The 21,756-nt window shown below is 61.8% G+C and overlaps 1 protein-coding gene across 2 annotated transcripts; it reads right to left on the reverse strand.

Moving 5' to 3' along the window:
- Positions 1 to 1,573: 1,573 nt before the first annotated feature.
- TYK2 (tyrosine kinase 2) lies at positions 1,574 to 20,576 on the reverse strand. Of its 2 annotated transcripts, XM_082334147.1 has the most exons (26): positions 20,515 to 20,576; positions 17,968 to 18,045; positions 16,669 to 16,736; positions 16,337 to 16,549; positions 15,277 to 15,400; positions 13,107 to 13,251; positions 12,617 to 12,780; positions 12,007 to 12,391; positions 11,571 to 11,765; positions 11,165 to 11,322; positions 10,936 to 11,059; positions 10,615 to 10,807; positions 10,410 to 10,516; positions 9,881 to 10,057; positions 9,668 to 9,755; positions 9,405 to 9,532; positions 7,660 to 7,795; positions 7,145 to 7,296; positions 6,900 to 7,050; positions 6,020 to 6,117; positions 4,430 to 4,622; positions 4,028 to 4,146; positions 3,199 to 3,371; positions 2,951 to 3,068; positions 2,747 to 2,857; positions 1,574 to 1,815 (listed from the first exon to the last, which is right to left on the reverse strand). In XM_082334147.1, the coding sequence occupies exons 4-26, from the start codon at positions 16,521 to 16,523 to the stop codon at positions 1,681 to 1,683; spliced, it is 3,561 nt and encodes a 1,186-aa protein (XP_082190273.1). In that variant the 5' UTR covers positions 16,524 to 16,549; positions 16,669 to 16,736; positions 17,968 to 18,045; positions 20,515 to 20,576; the 3' UTR covers positions 1,574 to 1,680. The 2 variants fall into 2 exon arrangements, with proteins under 2 accessions (XP_082190273.1, XP_082190274.1); XM_082334148.1 differs by lacking the exon at positions 16,669 to 16,736.
- Between the last annotated feature and the right edge of the window lie 1,180 nt (positions 20,577 to 21,756).

Here is a 21,756-nt window from a genome sequence, read left to right on the forward strand (position 1 = left end):
AGGGGTCCCTGACCCCCTCATACACCTTAGAGAGACCCCAAGACACCCCCCCCTCACCCTATAGGGGTCCCTGACCCCCTCATACACCTTAGAGAGACCCCAAGACACCCCCCCCTCACCCTATAGGGGTCCCTGACCCCCTCATACACCTTAGAGAGACCCCAAGACACCCCCCTCCTCACCCTATAGGGGCCCCTGACCCCTCCCACATACCCTATAGGGACCCCAAGCCACCCCCCTCCTCCCCCTATACTGGCTCCTGACCCCCCATGCTATAAGGGACCCCAAGACACCCTCCCCACCCTATAGGGGTCCCTGACCCCCCCCCATAGGGACCCCAAGCCACCCCTCCCCTCACTCTATAGGGACCCCAGCCCCTCCCTGCCCTATAGAAACCCTGAGACACCCCCTCCCCACCCTATAGGGACCCCTGTCACCCCCCCCAGGCCCTATAGGGACCCCAATCCCCCCACCCTATAGGGACCCCCCCCAGCGACGCCCCCCACCCCGCTCCCCCCACCAGGCCGGAGAGGATGGGGGGCCGTGACGTCCTTTATTGGGAGACGACCCCCATGGGGGGGGTGGGGGGGGGAAGGAGGGACCCCCACCCCGCAGCCCCCCACCCACCCACCCACCCCGGGGGGGGGGGGCAGACAGCAGGCAATAAATAACAGCGAGGGGGGGACACAGCCCCCCTCTTCCTCCAGTCCCCCCCCAGCACCCCAAAACCAGTCCTGGGGCTAAGGGGGGGGGGGATGCAGGGTGAGGGGGGGCTGCCCCCCCTCCCCACGCCCACCCGGGGGGGGGGCAGAAACGCAGCGGAGACCCCAAACCCCAATAAAGTGCCAAAATCTCTTTGCTGAACCCTTTTGGGGGAGGGGGGCACCCCAGATCCAGCACCCCAGGGTCCCCGAAGGCGACCCCCCCCCAGGCAGCGGGGTCTCAGCAGGTCCCCGAGGAAGAGGAGGGAGCGAGGAAGGGGGGGTAAGGCCGTAAATCCGCGTTCCCCCCCTCCTCAGTCTCGTTCACAGTGTTCGGCGGGAACGGCGTGCCGGAAAGCCGGAGCCGGCGGAGGAGGGGGTCCCACAGGGATTGGGGGGATCCCCCCCCTCCTCGGGTGCTGCTCCACCACACGCTCACCTCGACAGCCCGGCCTTTCCTTATCCCGTGCCGAAACGCCGCCGGGAAAACCGAAGCGCGGCGTCAAAACGCTACCGGGAAAACCGAAGCGCAGCGTCGAAATTCCGCCGGGAAAACCGAAGCGCGACATCGGAACACCGCCGGGAATAAACCGAAGTATGGCCTTGAAACTCCGCCGGGAAAACCGAAGCGTGACATCGGAACACCGCTGGGAAAAACCAAAGTCTGGCCTTGAAGCTCCGCCGGGAAAACCGAAGCATGGTGTCGCAACTCCGCCGGGAAAACCGAAGCGCAGCATCGCAACTCCGCTGGGAAAACCGAAGCGCGGCGTCAAAATGCTACCGGGAAAACCGAAGCGCAGTGTTGAAACTCCGCCGGGAAAAACCGAAGCGCAGCGTCGGAACTCCGCCGGGAAAAACCGAAGCGCGGCGTGGAAACTCCGCTGGGAAAACCGAAGCGCGGCGTCGGCATCCGGCTGCGGCCCCCTCATCCTCGGCTTTTTGGGAAGCGGAGAGGGGTGTCCGTGTCCCCGCTCCCGGCTCAGCAGAGGCTGAAGACGGAGGGAGCCTGAGCCCGGTATTTCTCGTGGAAGTTCTTGAGGATGGGGACGAGGTTGTGGAAGGCCGGGCGGAAGGAAGCCTCCGCTTCCCAGCAGTTCTTCATCAGCCGGTAGATCTGGGAAGGGAGGGAAGGGAAGCAGAGAAACAGCCGGAGGCAGCGCGGCCGCCGGGATTTCACCGGGAAGAAGGGGGGGCTCCGCACTTCTAGAGCTCCGCCTGCCGCGTTCGGGCCCCCTCCTTCACCTTTCCCTCCTCTTCCTCGCAGCAAGATGAAGCCCTTCCCGCTTTTTCTCTGCCCTTCCTCCTTTTTTCCCTTCCTTCCCTGTTTTCCTCCTTCCCTTTCCCCACTTTTCCTCCTTCCCATTTTTCTTTCCCTCCACACATTTTCCCCTTCCCTCACCACTTTTCTCTTCCTTTCCCCATTTTTCCCTTCCTACTTTTCCCCTTCCCCTCCCCACTTTTCCTCCTTCCCATTTTTCCCCTTCCCTCCCCACTTGCCCCTTCCTTCCCCATTTTTCTCTTCCCTTCCCACTTTCTCCTTCCCTTCCCACTTTCTCCTTCCCTTCCCTTCCCATTTTCCTCCTTCCCTTCCCTTCCCATTTTCCTCCTTCCCTTCCCTTCCCTTCCCTTCCCCATTTTCCTCCTTCCCTTCCCATTTTCCTCCTTCCCTTCCCTTCCCCATTTTCCTCCTTCCCTTCCCATTTTCCTCCTTCCCTTCCCTTCCCCATTTTCCTCCTTCCCCTTCCCTTCCCCATTTTCCTCCTTCCCTTCCCCATTTTCCTCCTTCCCCTTCCCTTCCCCATTTTCCTCCTTCCCCTTCCCTTCCCCATTTTCCTCCTTCCCCTTCCCTTCCCCATTTTCCTCCTTCCCCTTCCCTTCCCCATTTTCCTCCTTCCCCTTCCCCATTTTCCTCCTTCCCTTTCTCCACTCTTCCCCCTTCCCTCTTCCTTTTCCTCCTTCCCCTTCCCTCCTCCATTTTCCCCCTTCCCCAGGGGCCGGAGCGGACGGACGGACGGACAGCCAGCCGTCGGAACGCCGATCCTCACCTCGCAAGGACAATCCTTGGGACTCGGCAGCCTCTTCCCCCTGTCCAGCAGCTCGATCAGCCGCAGCACCGTCATCTGTCCCTGCGTCGCCCCGATCATCTCAATAAATTTCTACGGGCAAAGACGGGACAAAAAAAGTCAACCGCAATCCCCGGCTCGGCAAACGCCGGCGCGGCAAAGCCGGCAACGCCGACCCGGACTCACCACGGGAGGGCTTTGGCCGGAGTCGCAGCGGGTCAGGAGCTCGTAGAGCGTCACCCCGAAGGACCAGACGTCGGAGGCGTAGTAAAACTTACACTCCTTGAGGCACTCCACGGCGTACCTGCGCGGTCAAGGTCGCCGGTGAGCGCCGGCGGAGCTCGGCACGCGCCTCTGCTCGCCGTACCCGACCCCGGCGCCATCCCCCGCTCGCCCCAAATCACCCCAGGCGGTGAAGGGGCGGCCGCGCTCACCAAAAAACGGGGCTGTCCCCGTCCTCGCAGACGCGGTAATACTCGTGGCCCTCGGGGATGGCTTTGGCTAAGCCGAAATCCCCGATTTTCACCACGTTTTCGTTCTCCAGCAGCACGTTGCGGGCGGCGAGGTCCCTGTGGATGTAGTGGAGGGAGTGCAGATAGGCCATGCCCTGGAGAAGGGGGGAAAGACGGGGGGGTTAGAGCCGCTTTGGGGGGTTCGGAGCCATTTTGGGGGGCAAAGGAGCCCGCAAATGCAGGCCATGCCCTGGAAAAGGGGGAAAAGACGGGGGTCAGAGCCATTTTGGGGGTTCAGAGCTATTTGGGGGGGGGTTAGAGCCATTTTGGGGGGCAGAGGAACCAAGAGTGCAGACAGACCATGCCCTGGAGAAGGAAAAAGAGGGGGTCAGAGCCATTTTGGGGGGTTCAGAGCCATTTTGGGGGGCAGAGGAGCCTGGAGTGCAGACAGGCCATGCCCTGGAGAAGGGAAAAGAGGGGGTCAGAGCCATTTTGGGGGGTTCGGAGCCATTTTGGGGGGTAGAGGAGCCCGCAGTGCAGGCCATGCCCTGGAGAAGGGGGAAAAGACAGGGGTCAGAGCTGTTTTGGGGGGTTCAGAGCCATTTTGGGGGTTAGAGGAGCCTGGAGTGCAGACAGACCATGCCACAGCGAAGGGAAAAGAGTGGGGTCAGAGCCATTTTGAGGGGCATCAGAGCCATTTGAGGGGCGTCAGAGCCATTTTGGGGGGCGTCAGAGCCATTTTGGGGGGGGTCAGAGCCATTTTGGGGGGGGTCAGAGCCCCCAGGAGAAGGCGGGAAGGGTTGGGCTTTACCTCGCAGATCTGCTGGGCGAAGAGCAGGATGTGGGCCAGGCTGACGTTGTGCTTGGGCAAGTAGTCTCGCAGGCTGCCGAGGGGCACGTACTCCATGATCAGCTGCACGATCTTCTCTCCTAGAGGAGGAGGAGGAGGAGGGTGGCGGCGTGTGAACCTCACGGGGAGAGGGGAACGACCCAGCGACACCCCAAACCCCAGCCCTCTGCCAGGAAGGGGATCCCCGCCGCTACCAGCCACCAAAAAACTCGGGGAATTGGGTTTTTGGCGTCTCTGCATCGGACAACGCACGCTTGGGCTCCGCTGTTGGCGTTCAACTACGCCACCGAGGGAAAAACTCACATGGGGGGGGATTTCCACGGCCACCAAAAGCCACCCCGCGTCCCCCCGTGGCCGCCTTACCCTGCTCGCTGCAGCAACCCTTGTACTTGACGATGTTTTCGTGATAAAGCGTCTTGAGGATTTCAATCTCCCTCTTCCAACTGGTCAGCAGCTGCTGGCTGCAGCCGGATTTGAGCGATTTGACAGCCACCATTTCCCCCGTCCCGTCGTTGGTGGGGTCGTAGCAATACAGGCTCACCTTGCCAAAGTGACCCTGGCAAGGAGAAGGCACAAAATTTGAGATCCGGCCAGGAGCAGCTTTTCCTGGCTTCCCCACACCGGGAGCAGCCTCTCTGGAAGCTCTCCATAGGGGTCAATAAACTCCTCAGACAGTGGGGAAGTCCTCAATGAAAACAGATTAAAATAAAGACTTTTGACTCTCATCCAGACGCAGATTCTTTGGAAATCAGTCTGGAAAGAGGCCGGTTCACCCAGAGGCAACCGGAGCCTATGAATCACGGAGCAGCTCAAGCCACCACAATAACCGGCTACGAGGGAAACATCTGCCCGACCGGCTCCGAGCCCTTCCGCATTCCCCGTAAGCCACCTTCGGCATCTTTATCAGCTCCGTGGTCCGTTGGGGATTTATCATATCAACTCCTTTGGGGATTTAGAATCGTGGAATCATTTGGGTCGGAAAAGAGCTTTCGGGTCACCGAGCGCCATCGCTAAGCTACAGCTACCGACTCCGCCACAAACCGGGTCCCCGAGCGCCGCGTCCGCAGGGCTTTGAGCTCCCCCCCGGGCGGGGACTCAGCCCCTGCCCTGGGCAGCCTGGGCCGGCGCTCGACAGCCCTTTGGGCGCAGGAATCCTTCCCGAGATCCCACCGCATCCCAGGTCCCATCCAGGACCTGTTCCTTCTCCTGTCGCTGCTGGGTGGGCAAAGAGCCCGACCCCCCCGGCCTCAGCCTCCCTTCAGGCAGCCGGGGAGAGCGCCCAGGGCTCCCCTCGGCCTCCCCCGCCCCAGGCGGAGCCCCCCCGGCTCCCCCGGCCCCTTCTCTCCTGCTCCAGCCCCTTCGCCAGCTCCGTCGCTCTCCTTTGGCCGCGCAATCCCACCTCAGACCCCGCGGAGCCCTCGGAGCCGGGGCAGGAGATCGGGCAATCACGGAAGGGTTTGGGTGGGAAGGGGCCGCGAAGCTCATCCAGCCCAGCCCCCTGCCCCCAGCAGGGACGGCTTCCCCCAGCCCGGGGCGCTCACAGCCCCGTCCAACCTGACCTTGACCGTGGCCGGGGCCGGGGCAGCCCCCGCTGAGGGCGGGGAGAGCCTGGCACAGGTTGCCCAGCGAGGCGGGAAGAATTTCTTCCCTCCGTCGCCTCTGAATCTCCCCTCTTTTCGCTCAAAACCCTTCCATCGCCGCGGGACCGACTCAAAAGCCCGTCCCCGCCTTTCTCATGGGCGCGGTGCCGTAAGGTCTCCCCGGAGCCGCCTCCTCTCCGGGCTGAGCACCCCCGGCTCTCCCCGCCTGCCCTCCCAGCAGAGGGGCTCCAGCCCTCGGAGCAGCTCCGTGGCCGCCTCCGGACGCGCTCCCGCGGGTCCCCGTCTTCCCCGTCCCGAGGCCCCCAGAGCCGGACGCAGAATTCCATGGCGGAGGTCTCAAGATGCCACTTACCTCCCCCAGCTCCCGAATCTTTTTCAGGTAACGCTTCTGAAAGACGGTGGGGTCGGACACTGGGAAGTCGGGGTTCACCGAGGTGACGTCGACGAGGTCTGGAAACGAAGGGGGTTGAGGGGAGAGCGGAGCTCGCCCCGCCGCCGAGACGCTTCCCGCGTTTTCTCGCCCAAGCAGCACCTTCACCTTTCCCTTTTTTACCTTTCCCCCCCTTATTGCCCTTTTTTTTTTTCCCCTTTTCTCTCCTCTTTTTTACCTTCCCCCCTTCTGCCTTTTTTTGCCTTTTTTCCCCCCTGCCTTTTTTTTTTTGGCCCTTTTTTGCCTCTTGTCCCCCTTTTTTTGCCTTTCATCCCCCTTTTCTTTTCCCTTTTTTGGCCTTTTCCCTTTTTTACCTTTTTTCCCATTTTTGACTTTTTTTTTGGCCTTTTCTTTTCCCTTATTTACCTTTTTTCCCTTTTTTGGCCTTTTTTTGGCCTTTTCTTTCCCCTTTTTGGCCTTCTCTTTCCCCTTTTCCCCCCTTTTTGCCTTTTCTTTCCCCTTTTCCCCCCCTTTTTGGCCTTTTCTTTCCCCTTTGTGCCTTTTCTTTCCCCTTTTTCCCCCCTTTTTGCCTTTTCTTTCCCCTTTTCCCCCCCTTTTTGGCCTTTTCTTTCCCCTTTTCCCCCCCTTTTTGGCCTTTTCTTTCCCCCTTTTTTGTCTTTTTTTAAACCTTCCCCCCCCCCCTTTTTTTTTTAACCTTTTTATCCTTCTTTAACCCCTTTTTTTGCCCTTTCCCTCCCTCATCCAGGACAAAAGGCTCCCCACAGCCGCCCCCACCCGATTCAGGGAGGGGGAAGGAACGACGGGGCCCTAACCCCCCCCGGGAAAGCCTGCGGAGCCTCACTGTGCGGCTGGAGCTGGGTGAGATCCCGCAGGATGGTCCGGAAGGACGGCCGCTCGACGGGGGTGTAGTTCAGGCACTGACAGATGAGGGTGGCCAGCTCCTTGCAGGACGGCTCGGGCAGGCGATGCCTTTTCTCGTAGAAACGTTCTTTCTAAAAGAAAAAAGAAAAACAGGTCTCAAACATGGCTGGATCCATCCCAGAATGGAGGAGCAGGGGACGGAGGGAGAGGAGAAGGCAAAGTCACCTCCGAAGGAGTGCGCTCCTTAAGCGGGACGTCGGCGTCGAAGCAGATTTCCAGCAACGTGGTGCCAAAACTCCATTTGTCGGCTGCCGTGCTGAGGTTTCCCACATCCCGGACGCATTCCGGGGCGATCCAGGGAATCCGGTCCACGCACTCTTTGGGAGAGGGAAGGCGAAGTGAGGCGTTGCTGAGGATACGGCCAGAAAGACCCCACGAACACGGAGCCGGGGGAAAAACTCCGCACAGGACCCCAGCCACTGGGGAGCCACGGTGGGACTAGCTCCGACAGCAGCTTTGAGGCCAAAACCAGCCACTGTCACAGAATTTGCGTGCCCGCACGTTCAAAATGCCGTAATGGCAAAAATTAAGGTCTGAAAGGCAGGCGAGACCTCACTGAAACAGCTCAGGCACGATCCGTGCTATTTATCAGCTACCTGAGCCGCAGGAGGGGAAAAAAGCACCCGGATTTTCAGCTCAGAACAAGCCCAGGCTCAGCCCAGCGCGGGACGACTCAATACCTTCTCGAGAGAGGACCGTAAAGCTGACTCCGGGGTCGCTGAGCTTCACAAAAGGCACAGATCCATCTTCCAGCCCCTTCCTGGCCAGCAGGATGTTTTTCGCGCACACGTTGCCGTGCACCAGGTTTTTGTCCTCCTGCGAAAACAAGGGGATAGGAAATCTTGGAGAAACTCCAAGATGCCTCAGAACAAGGTCAAGTCTACGGACTACAGCAGAAAATAAAAATGCAGGACTCCTGGCTCTAATTACGCGTGACACCTCCCTGTCTCATTATCCCTTTGTAGAAAGGTGAACCCAGGGGGAATAAAAGGAACGTGGGGATTACCCAGCGCTGGGGTGCACGCCCTCGCAAGCGGCGAGCGAGCTTTCCCAAGCTGCTGGCCAGAAGCCCAGCGAGCGGGGAAGGCAGCGTCCTCAGCCGGGGCTCTTCCCAGCTCGCGCGGCCCCAAAATGAAGCTCCAGAGCCGGGATCCGGCGTTTGAAGTTCAGGTGCGCTACCCCAGCCGCTCACCCCCGGGAAAGAGGGAGCGAGGACGGGTCTTGTGAGGTGCAGGCAGGGCACGTTATGATGAAAATCTGTCTGTCTGCTTGGAGGGCAGAGGAATCACGGAACCGTTTGGGCTGGAAAAGAGCTTTCGGACCACCGAGCGCCATCGCTAAGCTAAAGCTACCGACTCCGCCACAAACCGGGTCCCCGAGCGCCGCGTCCGCAGGGCTTTGAGCTCCCCCCGGGCGGGGACTCAGCCCCTGCCCTGGGCAGCCTGGGCCGGCGCTCGACAGCCCTTTGGGCGCAGGAATCCTTCCCGAGATCCCACCTCATCCCAGGTCCCATCCAGGACCTGTTCCTTCTCCTGTCGCTGCTGGGTGGGCAAAGAGCCCGACCCCCCCGGCCTCAGCCTCCCTTCAGGCAGCCGGGGAGAGCGCCCAGGGCTCCCCTCGGCCGCCCCCGCCCCAGGCGGAGCCCCCCGGCTCCCCCGGCCGCTCCTCCCCGGCCCCCCAGCCCCTTCCCCTCCGCCCCAGCCCCTTCCCCGGCCTCGCTGCCCTTCTCCGGCCGCGCTCCGGCCCCTCCGCCTCCTCCTTGGAGCCGGGGGCCCAACGCTGAACACGGTGTCCCAGGGGCGGCCCCCCCAGGGGGACGATCCCTTCCCCGGCCCGCTGGCCACGCTGCTCCCGACACAAGCCAGGATGCTGGTGGCCCCTTTGGCCACCTGGGCACGCCGCCGCCTCCCATCCAGCCGCCTGCCGACCGCCACCCCCAGGCCCTTTCTGCGGGGCAGCTCTCCAGCCGCTCTTCCCCGCGCCCGCAGCGTGGCCGGGGGTCGGTGGGACCACGCGCAGGACCCGGCGCTGAGCCGTGCTGGCCCCGGGCCCGCGGCTGCGGCCCGGCCCGGCCCCAGGGCAGAGCCTCCCTGCCCTCGCAGCCCAACGCTCCCGCAAACCTCGGGGGCACGAATCCCCTCGCCGTTGACTCCATCATCGATAACGGCATTAAACAGAGCTGGCCCCAGTACGGAGCCCTGCGGACGCCACTGGTGACCGGCTGCCGACTGGATCTAACTCCGTTCACCACAACTCCTTGGGCCCAGCCGGATTTTTACCCGGCAAAGCGTACGCCCGTCCAAGCCAAGACCCTTCCTGCCACGCTGCCGGCAAGACCCAGGGGCGCAGCTGGAGCAAAAGGTGCTCGGAGGTGATCTCCGGCACCGTTCCCTGCCGGGAAACCCCCGGCTCCCGGCCCCATTACCAGGTAGCTCAAGGCACTGGCCAACTGCTTGGCCACGGTGATTTTCCAGCCCACGGTGACCCGGCCTTTCTCTTTCCGCAGCAGCACGTCCAGAGGTCCGTGTTCCACAAACTCCTCCACCATGATATCTGGGGAAGACAGAGAGATTGTCCTCAGCCCGGCCTCGGCACGGTGCAGGAGCCGATCGGCCCCGGTGACGGAGCCGGCACCGGCACAAGGCGAAGCCGGCTGCGGCAAAGCGTGGAGGAGAGCCCCGTACTCACTCTCGGAGCCTCGCACGCAGACTCCGTGCACGAAAGCCAAGTGCACGTGCGACACTTGGCTCATCAGGCTGGCTGTCTCGAAAAACGCCTGCGGGGAGAGGAGAGAAGGTGTCACGACGGCGCCCAGTCTCTCGAAGCACCTAGGGAGCGGCTCGGAGCTGGTTTTTCCCCCCCTGTCCCACCTCCCCTTCCCCAGCCCAGGGGGGGACTCACCAGGGCGATGTCTCTGTGGCTGGGGTCCAGGACTTTGAGGACCACGTGCATCTCCCGGCTGTTGTTATTCTGTTCGGTGGAGAAATACTCGGCTTCGTCGTCGGCCCCGGCGGTCCCGCAGACGTTCAGCACCCCGTCGTAGATGTTGGTGCGGGTGCCCTGCCCCAGGTGGGCTCGCTGCAGGCAGAGACGAGGCACGAGGGCGTCAGACCCCCAAGCAGCGTGCGCGGGGGGGGAATTTTCAGCCTTGCACGCGCGAGCCGACTCTCCCCCTTCCCTCCGTGTCACCTCTGCCTCCTGCCCGGACTGCGCTGCCTCTGCACGGCTTTTTTCCCCCCTCTCTGTGAAGAGGGAAGGGAAAAAAGCGCCAAACCAAACCCAATAACTCCTCCGTGTCCCTCTCCTCTTTGCACCAGCGGCGTCAGGGCTGCGGTAGCATCCCCTGACCAGGAGAGCAGCTTCCTCCAGCCATTGGAATTACCCGCAGCCTGCCGTAAACCCCGCTGCCCGGCGAGACAGAGCGCACAACCTGAGTGATCTCGTTCTTGCGGATCTGGTGGAAGCTGAGCTGGGTCAGGTTAAGGATCTGCTTCGCGCTATCCTTCACCTTCCGGGTGATCAGCAGGTCCGAGATCTCTGCAAGAGGAGGGAAGAGGCGTACGCTAAAGCCCCAGAAACTACCGGACGCCCTTGTTCCTCGAGTCCGACGGAGGGAAAATCATCCACCCTCATACCTCCCGGTTTGGGCGGACAGCATCTCTTCACCGTGAAGCTTTCATCGCCAGACTTGAGCGTGCAGCCTTTGAGTACATCCAAGAGTTCCCGCAAAGTGGAAAACTCCCGGTCCCACCCTTCCAGCACAAAGGAGTTTCCTTTTTTTTGGATCCGGAATTGCCTGTACTTCAGGGCTCCCTGCACCCCAGGAGCCTGGGAAAGACAGCGTCAGGACAGGCGTCGCAGCTCCCCGTCACGCAGCACGGACCGGGCGCGGCCCAGCTTGTTCCTAACGGGAGCTCGCCGTTCCCGGGAACGCTGCACTGGGAATTGCGTCTTACCTGCTGGTGGCCCCTTTTCACCACGGAGAGAATCATCCTGTTGAAGTCAAGGACGCTCCAGCGGATGATGTAGAGCCCTTCCTCCTGCTCCTCCCGCCGTAGCTTGGCAAAAACAAACTCTTCCCTGGCAGCAGGAGAAAGGGGGACGGCTTCGGATAAGCCCCGAGGACACGGCACGTCCTCCTCGACACCCCCAAGCCCTCCGTCGGGTCAGGAAGAAGCCACTTACTGCATGGGCCCGTGGATGCCGTTCAAGATGCTCATCACGACGCGCGGCGGCGCCACTTCGTGACACAAGTAGTGGCTGGAGTCAGCCGTGAGTCGGAAATAACCGTCCACCAGCGAGACCAAGGAGAGCGCGCTCTCGGAGGACGGGAGAACCACCTCCTGTGGAAGGGGAGGGGAAGCAGGGTGAGAAGCCACCGCGCTAGAGGGCGAGCAGCCCAAAAATCCACCAAAAAATCCCTTTGCCAGCAGGAGGAGAGCGTAAAACTCTCGCTTGCTGGCATTAAGGCCGGAAAAGATCCTTGTTCTTCCCAGCGCTGCCTCCTCCCAGTCTCTGGAGCGCAACTACGGGTTCCCAGGTGCATCGAGACGGTCAGCGGGGCGGCCGGGAGAGAACAAGTCCCACTCACCAGGCACTTGTTGTCCTGCCGGTTGATGCTGACCCTACAGTCCTTGATGACAATGTGCGTGATTTCCCGAAAATCGCAGAAATGAGCCCATTTCGGCTCGCTCCGCTCCGCCGGCTGAGTCGGCCCCTTGGGCTCCAGCTCTTTGTTTCTGCTCTTCCTCCCAAAATATCCACGATGGGAGAAGTTCTCGATGCTCTGCAGAAGCGGAGATGCAAAGGCATCAGTTCCAACCCTTCCTACCGCTGGAAAATGGCACTGCTAGCTGGTGACGGTTACCGGCCAAACTGGGATAAGCTGGAAAAGAACTTGGGGTGCCCGGAGAGCCTGAGGAAAAGCCCAGGAGCATAAGCTACGGAAAAAGGAGCCGGTGCGGGATGGGATTTGGATGGGAACGTCTCTTCCCACCCAGCAGCGGGGAGCGCGAGCGCCGACCTACCTCTACGGGCACGGGCCGCCACTGGATCCCGGTCGTGCCGGTGACGAGGACTTCGTGGGTGACAGGTTGGTCCTTGGGGAGCAGCGCGTGCCCGTGCTCCAGCTGCGAATGCCCCCCGTTGACGTACAGCTGCACCTTCTCCCCCTCGGAGGAGGTCTCCAAGGAGAGGACGGGGAAGACCTCGCTCCCGAAGCGAGGCGCGAGGTGCTCCAAGGTAGCCAGGTATTTGTACATGATGTCCTGCACCGTCAGCTTGCCGGTGCTGACCGTGTGCCGCTGGAAACGCTGCACGAACTTCTTGAAGACGTTTTTCATGCGGAATTTGGTCAGGTAGTTGTTCTGCTGGATCTGGCGGTAGAAGGAGCGCGGGATACAGTCCTTGAAGCTGCGGGAGGGAAGGAACGACCACTCAGCAAGACCTCACGGGCGCCTACAGCAAAACACGCAGCCGGAGAAGCCACAACCGATCTCTCCGTCACCTAAACCAGCCCCAGAATCGCTCCCGGGGAGGAGGACGGAGAGGAAAGAGGGTGAGAAACCAGAAGAAAGCCTTCCGAGCACCACAGAGCAGAAAGTCCCCGGCCCCGAGGCTGGGAGGCCAAGCAGTCACCTGTATTTTCTGGCCACTTCTTCAAGGGAGATGCCTTTTTTGATGGCGATGTGAGAGAGGTGAAGCACGGCCATGCCCAAGCTTTCGTTCTTGAACCTCTGGATCTCCTGCTCGGTCTGGAGGTCTTTCAAAGATGCGACGTCATTGATGAATTCAAATTTCCCCTATTAAAGAGAAAAAGTTAAATAAAGGCAGAAAAAAGGCCCTGTACTGACTTCTGGAGTGCTTTTTCTTGTCTTTTTTTATTTTAAAGGTGTAATGGGGTCCCTCTCGGCTCGGCTCCCGGCCTCCCAGGGCGGCTTCGAGCAGGACAAAGCTTTTCCAAGGGCAAAACTACAGCTGTGTTTGTCCTTTAAACAAAGCCCTCGCAGATGGAAAAACAGCTCCTGACAACAGGGCTGAGCCGAATCCGGCTGGATCGAGAAAATCAGCCAGGTTTCCACAACTCCAGGTGCAACTGAGCCTCCGGCCCGTCAGGCCGGTTCGTTACCTGCTCAAACAGATACTCGAAGGACGATTTGTCAAGCAAGGCTCCTCCTTGCAGCTTCTCGTCGGGGGAGTCGCTCTGTCGGGGCACGTTGCGATAAACCGCCGGTTCCTTGTCGTTCATCCCGTGCCAATTCCGAAAGTAGTACCTGGAAGGGAGGAGGAGAGGAGAGCGGCGTTCGCACGTGGGGACGGGAGGGCTGTGGTCTGTCCCTGCCCTCTCTCGCAGCCGAGACGCCCTGGTTTTGCCTCTACAGCCAAACCCGGGTCCAGCAGCTCCGCTGGAACCGCGGCGTCGGGCGGAAGGAGAAGATTTATGGGTGAAACCAACCTCGAGCGGTTCCAGCGTCCCCGGGGGCTCTGGGGAACCGGAGCCAGCTCCCAACAAGGGTTTTGCAGAGGTTTTGTCACCGGCTGTGTCAAGAGGACGGGGAAAGGACCGGCAGACCGAGAGCGGAGAGGTCTGGCCCTGCCCCAGCGCAGGCAGGGTGCCCGCTCCGGGCTCAGAGTGGTGGGGGTTGGGTTTTAATTTTTTTTAAGAGCCAAACTTCTTGAAACCCAGCTGCTGACACGAGAATCAGCCACATCCTCAAAAAGCGTGACCCGAGCGCAAGGCAACGATTCCGACGGCGGGAGGCAAAGGGGAAGCAACCTCTTCCTGCCACCAAAACTGCTTCTTCTGAGCTTTTTCCACCACGTTTTATGACCAGCTGTGCCGTACAGCACACAAAACACATCCCCGTCAGCAAAGCTTCGTTAAAAGCACCCTAATTAACTCTGGCTGCAACCCATCCCGACCTGCAAACGCCTCTTTAGCAGCACTGCTCCCCACAACGCCGTTGCGCAGCCCGGTTTGCTCCACACCGAGCTTTTCCCGCTGCTGGAGCCCAGGGGCTCTGAAAAAGGGAGAGCAGGCGGGGTGAGGAGCGTCCCCGACAAACGCCACATCTAAAAAGGACAACAAAAAAAATCAGCACAAGGAGAGCTCTGCGGGCAGAGCGAGTTTCGGTTCCCACTGCTCAACCCTCAAAGCCGCATCTCCACCTGCGGTTAACGCGCCGGCGCCAGCCGAGCGGCATCGAAACCAGAACCGAAGGGAAAAAGATTTTCTGGCCCAAAAAGTCAGAGCTCTGCGACTTATCCGCAGCCGGAGAGCTACGGATCACGGCGCTCTGCTCCCGCGGAGGCGCCGGCCACGAGGACTCCTCACGCACCGGGAAGCGCGGCTCCCACGGCCACCGTTTCAACCTTCCTCGGACAACACGGCACAGCCGCACGGCGAGCCGGCGCGGCGCCTCGGAGACCGTTTTCCGCTGCACGCGTTGCGTTCGGCGCAACGGGTGGCTGCAGAGAGAGGCCTCGGCTCGATACGCCGCGGTTCCCCAGGAAGAAGGTGGTATTGCAAGCCGGATAAAACGGGCTAATAAATCTCCAAGCCAGGTTTTCCGTTTCTCCCTCGCTTTTACCTTCGCTATGACTCACCATGAAAAAAAAAAAAAGAGCAACAAAACCAAACCCCAACAAAACCAGCCCGAAAAAGCTCTCCTAATAAAATCGCCAGCGGCAATGTTTTGGGAGGAAACACTAAGATCGCCGTTCCCGTTGTCCCCAGGGAACCCAAGTATCTCACAAAGATGTCTACAAAAAACCAGCCGCCGCCTTCCCGGGAACGCAGCTGGCGACGCCACGGCCCTGGGTCACTCAGAGAGGCCCTTGGGTGTTGGCTGTCGGTCTCAAAACCCTTCAGAGGGGACGTTGTCCCGCTCGGGGATGGAGCTGAGAGGGGGAAGTGCTGGATCAACCAGGGAGAGGCAGGACAAAAGGCGGAGGAGTAGCGGGAAGAGGGAAATGAATTTTTCCGCGCTGAAGGAGAGGCAGGGACTCCAAACACGTCCCGTTCCTCATTTAATCCTTCCGAGTCCGGTTTAGACGAGCCCTGCTGAGTTTGCTCGGCTCCCCGACCCCGCGCCAACCTCCGCAGATATTTTCCAGGCAAATCTGGAAACCCTACAGGTAACTCGGGGGTGGAAAAGCCAGCGGTGTTATTTCCAGCGTAGCCCTATTAAAGCCCTGCACGTCTCTGCTCCGCGAGCAAAGAGGAGCTCGGCTGCTCCGCAGGGCTCGGCTCCAGGAAAGACGGGAGCAGGGGACGGAGCGGAGGGAAGCGGCCTCACCTCATGCGGAAAAGCAGGTTGAGGTTGGTGTCTTTGCCGATTTTGAAGAGGTGGTTGGGCGGGAGCCAGACTCGGCTCTGGGTGTCATAGAGGGCGAAGAGGCTGTAGCACAGCGGCGTGATGCCTGCGAAGAAAACACGATTCCCGTGAGGCGCTGTCGAGCCCGCAAAAACTCACAGCTGATAGAAAAAAATATTATTAAAAAACCTTTCTTCACCCCTTTCCTCCCAACCGCTCGATTTTACTGGCAGCACAAACCCATCCGCGCTACCGACACCCCACCCCCGGGGACCGAGACGTCCTCCTCGTCCCCGCTCGCAAATGTCAGAGGCAGGATAGCCTTTAAAAATGCCATTTAAAAGAGAGCCGCGCGTCTGCCGTCCTTCTGGCGCGCGCGGGGAAAGCCAGCTGGCCAGGGGAGCCTCAGCCGTTTTTTATTCCAAATAAACCACCGTGCAGAGCTGCTTAGATTGCAGCAAGGGGAAGGGAAGTTAATAAAACCCATGGGAAACGCGAATCGGGAGCGATTTGCTGGTTAAACCTTAGGTGAGAACTAAAATCTTCTCCTAAGGGTTAAAAGAGACATCAGGTGCCCTTAATTCAAACCAACACGTCCGCAAAACGGCTCCTCGGACCAGGAAGAGCCCAGACGCGGGTGCCCGGCACAATTTTTGCGGCTCCGCCGGGAGAAATCCACGGCGAGGGGAGGCAGAGTGCTCATTAAACGGGATGTTGATGAGTCAGAGGTGAAGTAATTGCTCTTCAATTCATCACGCTCCAATAGCTCACAGACCCGTTGGCCTGAGCCTCAGGGTAGAGCCATCCCACCCCACTTCTCAGGAACTCCAGAGCAAGCGGGGATGCCCAAATTCCGACAAGATTTGCTAACAGCCTGTTACCAGGAAGCTGCTGCTTAAAAATAACACGAGCGCTCAGATTTATCAGATAAAGCAGCTTAGACGGTCACAGGGATTGGGAAATTGGAAATTTCTCAGCCCCGGGATGTAACCCGGTTGGGTACGGCGGTCTCAGAAGAGAGACGGACTTCCCCGGCGCTCACCGATCCTCCGCGCGAGGTCGATGCAGATCTCCTCGGCGCTGAGCGTGCCCTGGGCGTAGATCTGGCACCGTTCCCGCTCCTCCTCGCCGCTCCAGTGCAGGCAAACCTTCAAGCCGCCGCTCGCCGAGAAGCAACAGCCTTCGGCGTCCGACTCGCTGTGCTTCACCGCGCATTGGCACAGAGACATGGCGACGGCCCCCGACGACGCCCCAGCTGGGAAGAAACGGAGAAATAAATAAACACAAGCGTTAGGAAAGCACGGAGCGTCCCGCCACCAGTCTCTCCCAGTTGGGCAACTGGGTGCCCTCCAGCCCGACGCTGGGGCTACGCACCTCGCCGTCAGGTGAAGCATAACTCGGTGCCGATCCCCGAAGGCGGCGCGGGAGGGGGCTGTTATCACCTGGGGCGGGGAGGGGGGAAGCGATCCGTCGGTGAGACCAGGATAGCCGGATCCCTCCGTGCCTCCCCACACCGCAGCGCCGGCATCGCTCCCACCTCCCCCAGCTCCTCTCCCCGATCTCTCCCGGCAAAATCTGGCGCCTATTCCCCGGTTCTTTTTTTTGCTGACGAAGGCCAAGCGGGTCTCACCGCCGCGGCTCGACTTCCTCCGCCGGCGATAAACACCGCAGGGAGCTCTCGCTCAGGGCCAGGACTCTCACGTGCCCTCGCTCTCTCGGCTTAGCGAGCCCGCAGCGAGCTCGCCGCGCCGCCGGGCAGGGCTTTTCGCCTTTTAAACAAACCCGGGGCTGCGAGAGAGCCGTGCCGAAGCGGCGCCCCCCCAAAAAAACAGCTTCACCGCGCCCTATCGACGCCGAACACGGGGACGGGATCAGCCCAACGCCTCCATCCCAGCGATACGGTGAAGGAAACCAACCCGCGGAGCAAAAGCCGGCACTTTCGGGGGGTCAAAAGCCTTTTCAAGCATCACGTTCCGCTCCCTACGTCCCCGTCGCGAGGGTTTCCTCCATCCCGCACCCAGGGGAGCGAGCGGAGAGGTGAAACAAGCAGCTCTCGCCCCAAAAAAACGCTGCTTTGGGTGCAGGGCGGCGTTTGGCTGGGGTACAAAAAATGAGAGGTACCAAAAGAAACCCCTTTTCCCCGGAATTTTGTGCCGAGGTGGGGGTCTTCCCCCATAGGAATGCGCCTCTCCAGATCCTCTCAAGGCGAGGCACGTGACGGCATTCCTTCAGCTTCCGCCCGCAGGCGCGGCGAGATCCCGAAGCCAAACCTTGGCAGATTTCCCCCAATTCCCTCCTCGTGAGGGGAGCGGAATCCGAAAGAGGCGGCTGCTCCGTCAGCTTCCTCATTTCTAAAAACCAGGTGAAGCCGGCGAAGCTGGGCGCAGCACCCTGAAGCGGCTCGGCGGGAGCTCAGCACCCCCAAAAAAGTCAGAAATCACCTTTAAAAGGCTTTTTTGTTTTGGCATCCGAGCTCGGTGCTGACAGCAGATACAGAAAAAGGGTTGAAATTTGGGTTGGGATTGAAAAATGGGATTCAAAGCAATTTGGATTTCCCCAAGCAACAGGTTGGGGAACAAAATAAACCCGGAGGGATCCTCGCGCAGCAGGATCCAACCTTCCCCCCGCTGTTATTCCCAACGGGGGCAAACGCCGACGCCGCAGGGCACAAACCTTCCCGATTTCACCCCGATTTCGGCCTCCGCAGTCGTGGTTTCTTCCACTCGGGTGTCGCGGGCTCCAAGCACAGGCCTGGAGGGGGGAGACGAAGCGAGTTACGAGCCGTGTTTTGCGACCCCAGCGCGGCTACGCTCCCAAAAGACGCGGCCGATGAGGATTTTGCCCGTCTCCGCTACAGATCCACACGTGTTCGGCTACGCCAAGGACCCGGGTCGTCGCCGGGGATGGATTTTGACCCATTTCAGGCTCTCAGAGGGGGGTTTCCCCCTCACACACAGCCAAACTGCAGCCCCTCGAGCCTCTGGTCACGTCCCCATGGTGCTAACGCTGCCTGCCGGCCCGTTTGCTCCCCGGCCCCGTGTTTCTGAGCGAGGAGCAGAGTACACGCGTGTTTTCTGCGTGTCCCCGGGGCAGAAAACCGCCCGGTCACCGGCATCGGAGGCTCGAGGTGCCCCCGAGAGCTAACAGCGACGGCGGCCTTTGGTCGTGGGGCGGCGAAAACGGGGTGCAAAGTCCAGCGCGGGCTGGGAACGGGCGAAGGGGAAGGCGGAAGCGCGGGGGCAGCGGGGACCGGCCGCCCCACGGCGCGAGGGGAAGGCAGGGGAAAGCGGGCAGCTGCCGGTTGGTGCCGGTGCCCGTTCCTGCAGGCAGCTGAGCCCCGATGCCACGCAACCGTCCCTCCCTACAGCCCCACGTATCCTGACCCCTCGCACCCCACACCTTCCAGCCTCATGCATCCTGATGCCCCACGCCGAAGCCCCTCAAATCTCCCAGCCCCACGCCCCGACACCCACACGCCCCATAGCCCCCAGCCCCACGTTGCCTGAGCCCCCACATCCCCTGACATCCCCCAGGCTCACAAACTCTCACCCCCACCCCTGAGCCTCCCAGCCCCACATATCCTGACCCCTGAGCCTCCCAGCCCCACTTATCCTGACCCCTGAGCCTCCCAGCCCCACTTATCCTGACCCCTGAGCCTCCCAGCCCCACTTATCCTGACCCCTGAGCCTCCCAGCCCCACGTATCCTGACCCCTGAGCTCCCAGCCCCACGTATCCTGACCCCTGAGCCTCCCAGCCCCACTTATCCTGACCCCTGAGCCTCCCAGCCCCACATATCCTGACCCCTGAGCCTCCCAGCCCCACATATCCTGACCCCTGAGCCTCCCAGCCCCACTTATCCTGACCCCTGAGCCTCCCAGCCCCACGTATCCTGACCCCTGAGCCTCCCAGCCCCACGTATCCTGACCCCCGAGCCTCTCAGCCCCACATATCCTGACCCCTGAGCTCCCAGCCCCACTTATCCTGACCCCTGAGCCTCCCAGCCCCACGTATCCTGACCCCTGAGCCTCCCAGCCCCACTTATCCTGACCCCTGAGCCTCCCAGCCCCACGTATCCTGACCCCTGAGCCTCCCAGCCCCACATATCCTGACCCCTGAGCCTCCCAGCCCCACATATCCTGACCCCTGAGCCTCCCAGCCCCACATATCCTGACCCCTGAGCTCCCAGCCCCACGTATCCTGATCCCTGAGCCTCCCAGTCCCACGTATCCTGACCCCTGAGCCTCCCAGCCCCACGTATCCTGACCCCCGAGCCTCTCAGCCCCACGTATCCTGACCCCTGAGCCTCTCAGCCCCACGTATCCTGACCCCCGAGCCTCTCAGCCCCACATATCCTGACCCCTGAGCCTCTCAGCCCCACATATCCTGACCCCTGAGCCTCTCAGCCCCACGTATCCTGACCCCTGAGCCTCCCAGCCCCACATATCCTGACCCCTGAGCCTCTCAGCCCCACGTATCCTGACCCCCGAGCCTCTCAGCCCCACATATCCTGACCCCTGAGCCTCTCAGCCCCACATATCCTGATCCCTGAGCCTCCCAGCCCCACATATCCTGATCCCTGAGCCTCCCAGCCCCACATATCCTGATCCCTGAGCCTCCCAGCCCCACGTATCCTGACCCCCGAGCCTCTCAGCCCCACATATCCTGACCCCTGAGCTCCCAGCCCCACGTATCCTGACCCCTGAGCCTCCCAGCCCCACATATCCTGACCCTTGAGCTCCCAGCCCCACATATCCTGCCCCCCCAGCCCCCCACACCCTGAGACCCCCACCTCTGACCCCCCCCAGCTCCACACATCCCAAGACCCCCATCCCTGAGCCTCTTAACCCCACACACCCTGGCCCCCACCCCAGGGCCTCCCAGCCCCAAATATCCTGACGCCCCCAGCCCCACACATCCCAAGACCCCCATCCCTGAGCCTCTTAACCCCCCACACCCTGACACCCCCCCCGACAGCCCCCCAGCCCCACACACCCTGACACCCCCCCCCCGAGCCCCTTTACCCCCCCACAGGCCCGGCCCCCCCCTCCCGCCCCACAGGCCCCGCCACTCCCCACAGGCCCCCGCCCCGCAGGCCCCGACGCCCCCCAGCCGCCGTCCCTCGCCCCTCCCGGGCCCCCCAGCCCCGCACACGCCCCCCGGACCCTCCGGGACCCCCGGCCCGGACCCCCCGACCCGCACCGGGCCCCCCCCGCTCGTACCGGGCCCCGCTCCCCGCCGGCCCGGCCGCCGCTCCGGCTCCCTCCGCCCCGCAGAGCCGCCGCCTCCCATTGGGCCCGAGAGACGCGCTCTGCCATTGGCCCGCCGCCGCCACGTTGCCACGCCCACAAGCCTTCAGCCCCCCCCCATGGGCGGGGCGCTGAGCGCGGTCCCGCCCCCGGGAAGAACGGGCGGCAGCGGCTATTGGCTGCGGGGCAGGGAGGGGGCGGGGCCCGAGAGAGGGAGGGGCCACAGCTGGCGCTGAACCGGAGGGCGGGGCCGGAGCCCAACCAGGGGGCGGGGCTAAAGGGCACAGCTGGATTGGGGGCACAGCTGGATCCCAACGAAGGGGCGGGGCTGGAGGGGGCACAGCTGGATCCCAACCAGGGGGCGGGGCTAAAGAGCACAGCTGGATCCCAACGAAGGGGCGGGGCTGGAGGGGGCACAGCTGGATCCCAACCGGGATGTTTGCTCCAATGGGGAGCACAGCTGGACAGCCCTGGGCACAGCTGGATCCAAACCCGGGGGCACAGCTGGATCCAAACCTCAGGGGAACATCTGGCTGGAGACACAGCTGGATCCAAACCTGGGGGCACAGCTGGATGAGGGCGGGGCTGCCCGGTTAGAGATGTGGGCACAGCTGGATCTGAACCGGAGGCACAGCTGTAAGGGCTCACAGCTGGGCAGGGCCTGGGCACAGCTGGATCGAGGGGCACAGCTGGAACCAAGCTGGAGGCACAGCTGGATCCAAACCCGGAGGCACAGCTGGATCCAAACCCGGGGCACAGCTGGATCCAAACCCGGGGCACAGCTGGCTGGAGGAGCACAGCTGGCTCCAAAGCTAGGGGTACAGCTGGACCCAAACTGGGGGCACAGCTGGATCCAAACCTCAGGGGAACATCTGGCTGGAGACACAGCTGGCTCCAAACCTAGGGGCACAGCTGGATCCAAACCTGGGGCACAGCTGGATCCAAACCCGGGGCACAGCTGGCTGGAGGGGCACAGCTGGATCCACACTCGGGGCACAGCTGGCTGGAAGGGCACAGCTGGCTCCAAACTGGGGGACACAGCTGGCTGGAGGGGCACAGCTGGCTCCAAACCCGGGGCACAGCTGGACCCAAACTTGGGGCACAGCTGGACCCAAACCCCAGGGAAACATCTGGCTGGAGGGGCACAGCTGGATCCAAACCCCAGGGGCACAGCTGGCTGGAGTTGCACAGCTGGATGCAATCTGGGGGCACAGC

The sequence above is a fragment of the Platalea leucorodia genome (assembly GCF_965183815.1).
Source record: "Platalea leucorodia genome assembly, chromosome: 29".
Classification (NCBI taxonomy): Eukaryota; Metazoa; Chordata; class Aves; order Pelecaniformes; family Threskiornithidae; genus Platalea; species Platalea leucorodia.

Coding starts and splice junctions, on each gene's coding strand:
- TYK2 (XM_082334148.1), bottom strand. CDS start 16,523: ATGTCTCTGTGCCAATGCGCGGTGAAGCACAGCGAGTCGGACGCCGAA. Junction 12,392..12,616: donor GAAGTGGCCAGAAAATACAG/GTGACTGCTTGG, acceptor TCCCTCCCGCAG/CTTCAAGGACTGTATCCCGC. Junction 4,623..6,019: donor AGATTCGGGAGCTGGGGGAG/GTAAGTGGCATC, acceptor TCTCCTTGCCAG/GGTCACTTTGGCAAGGTGAG.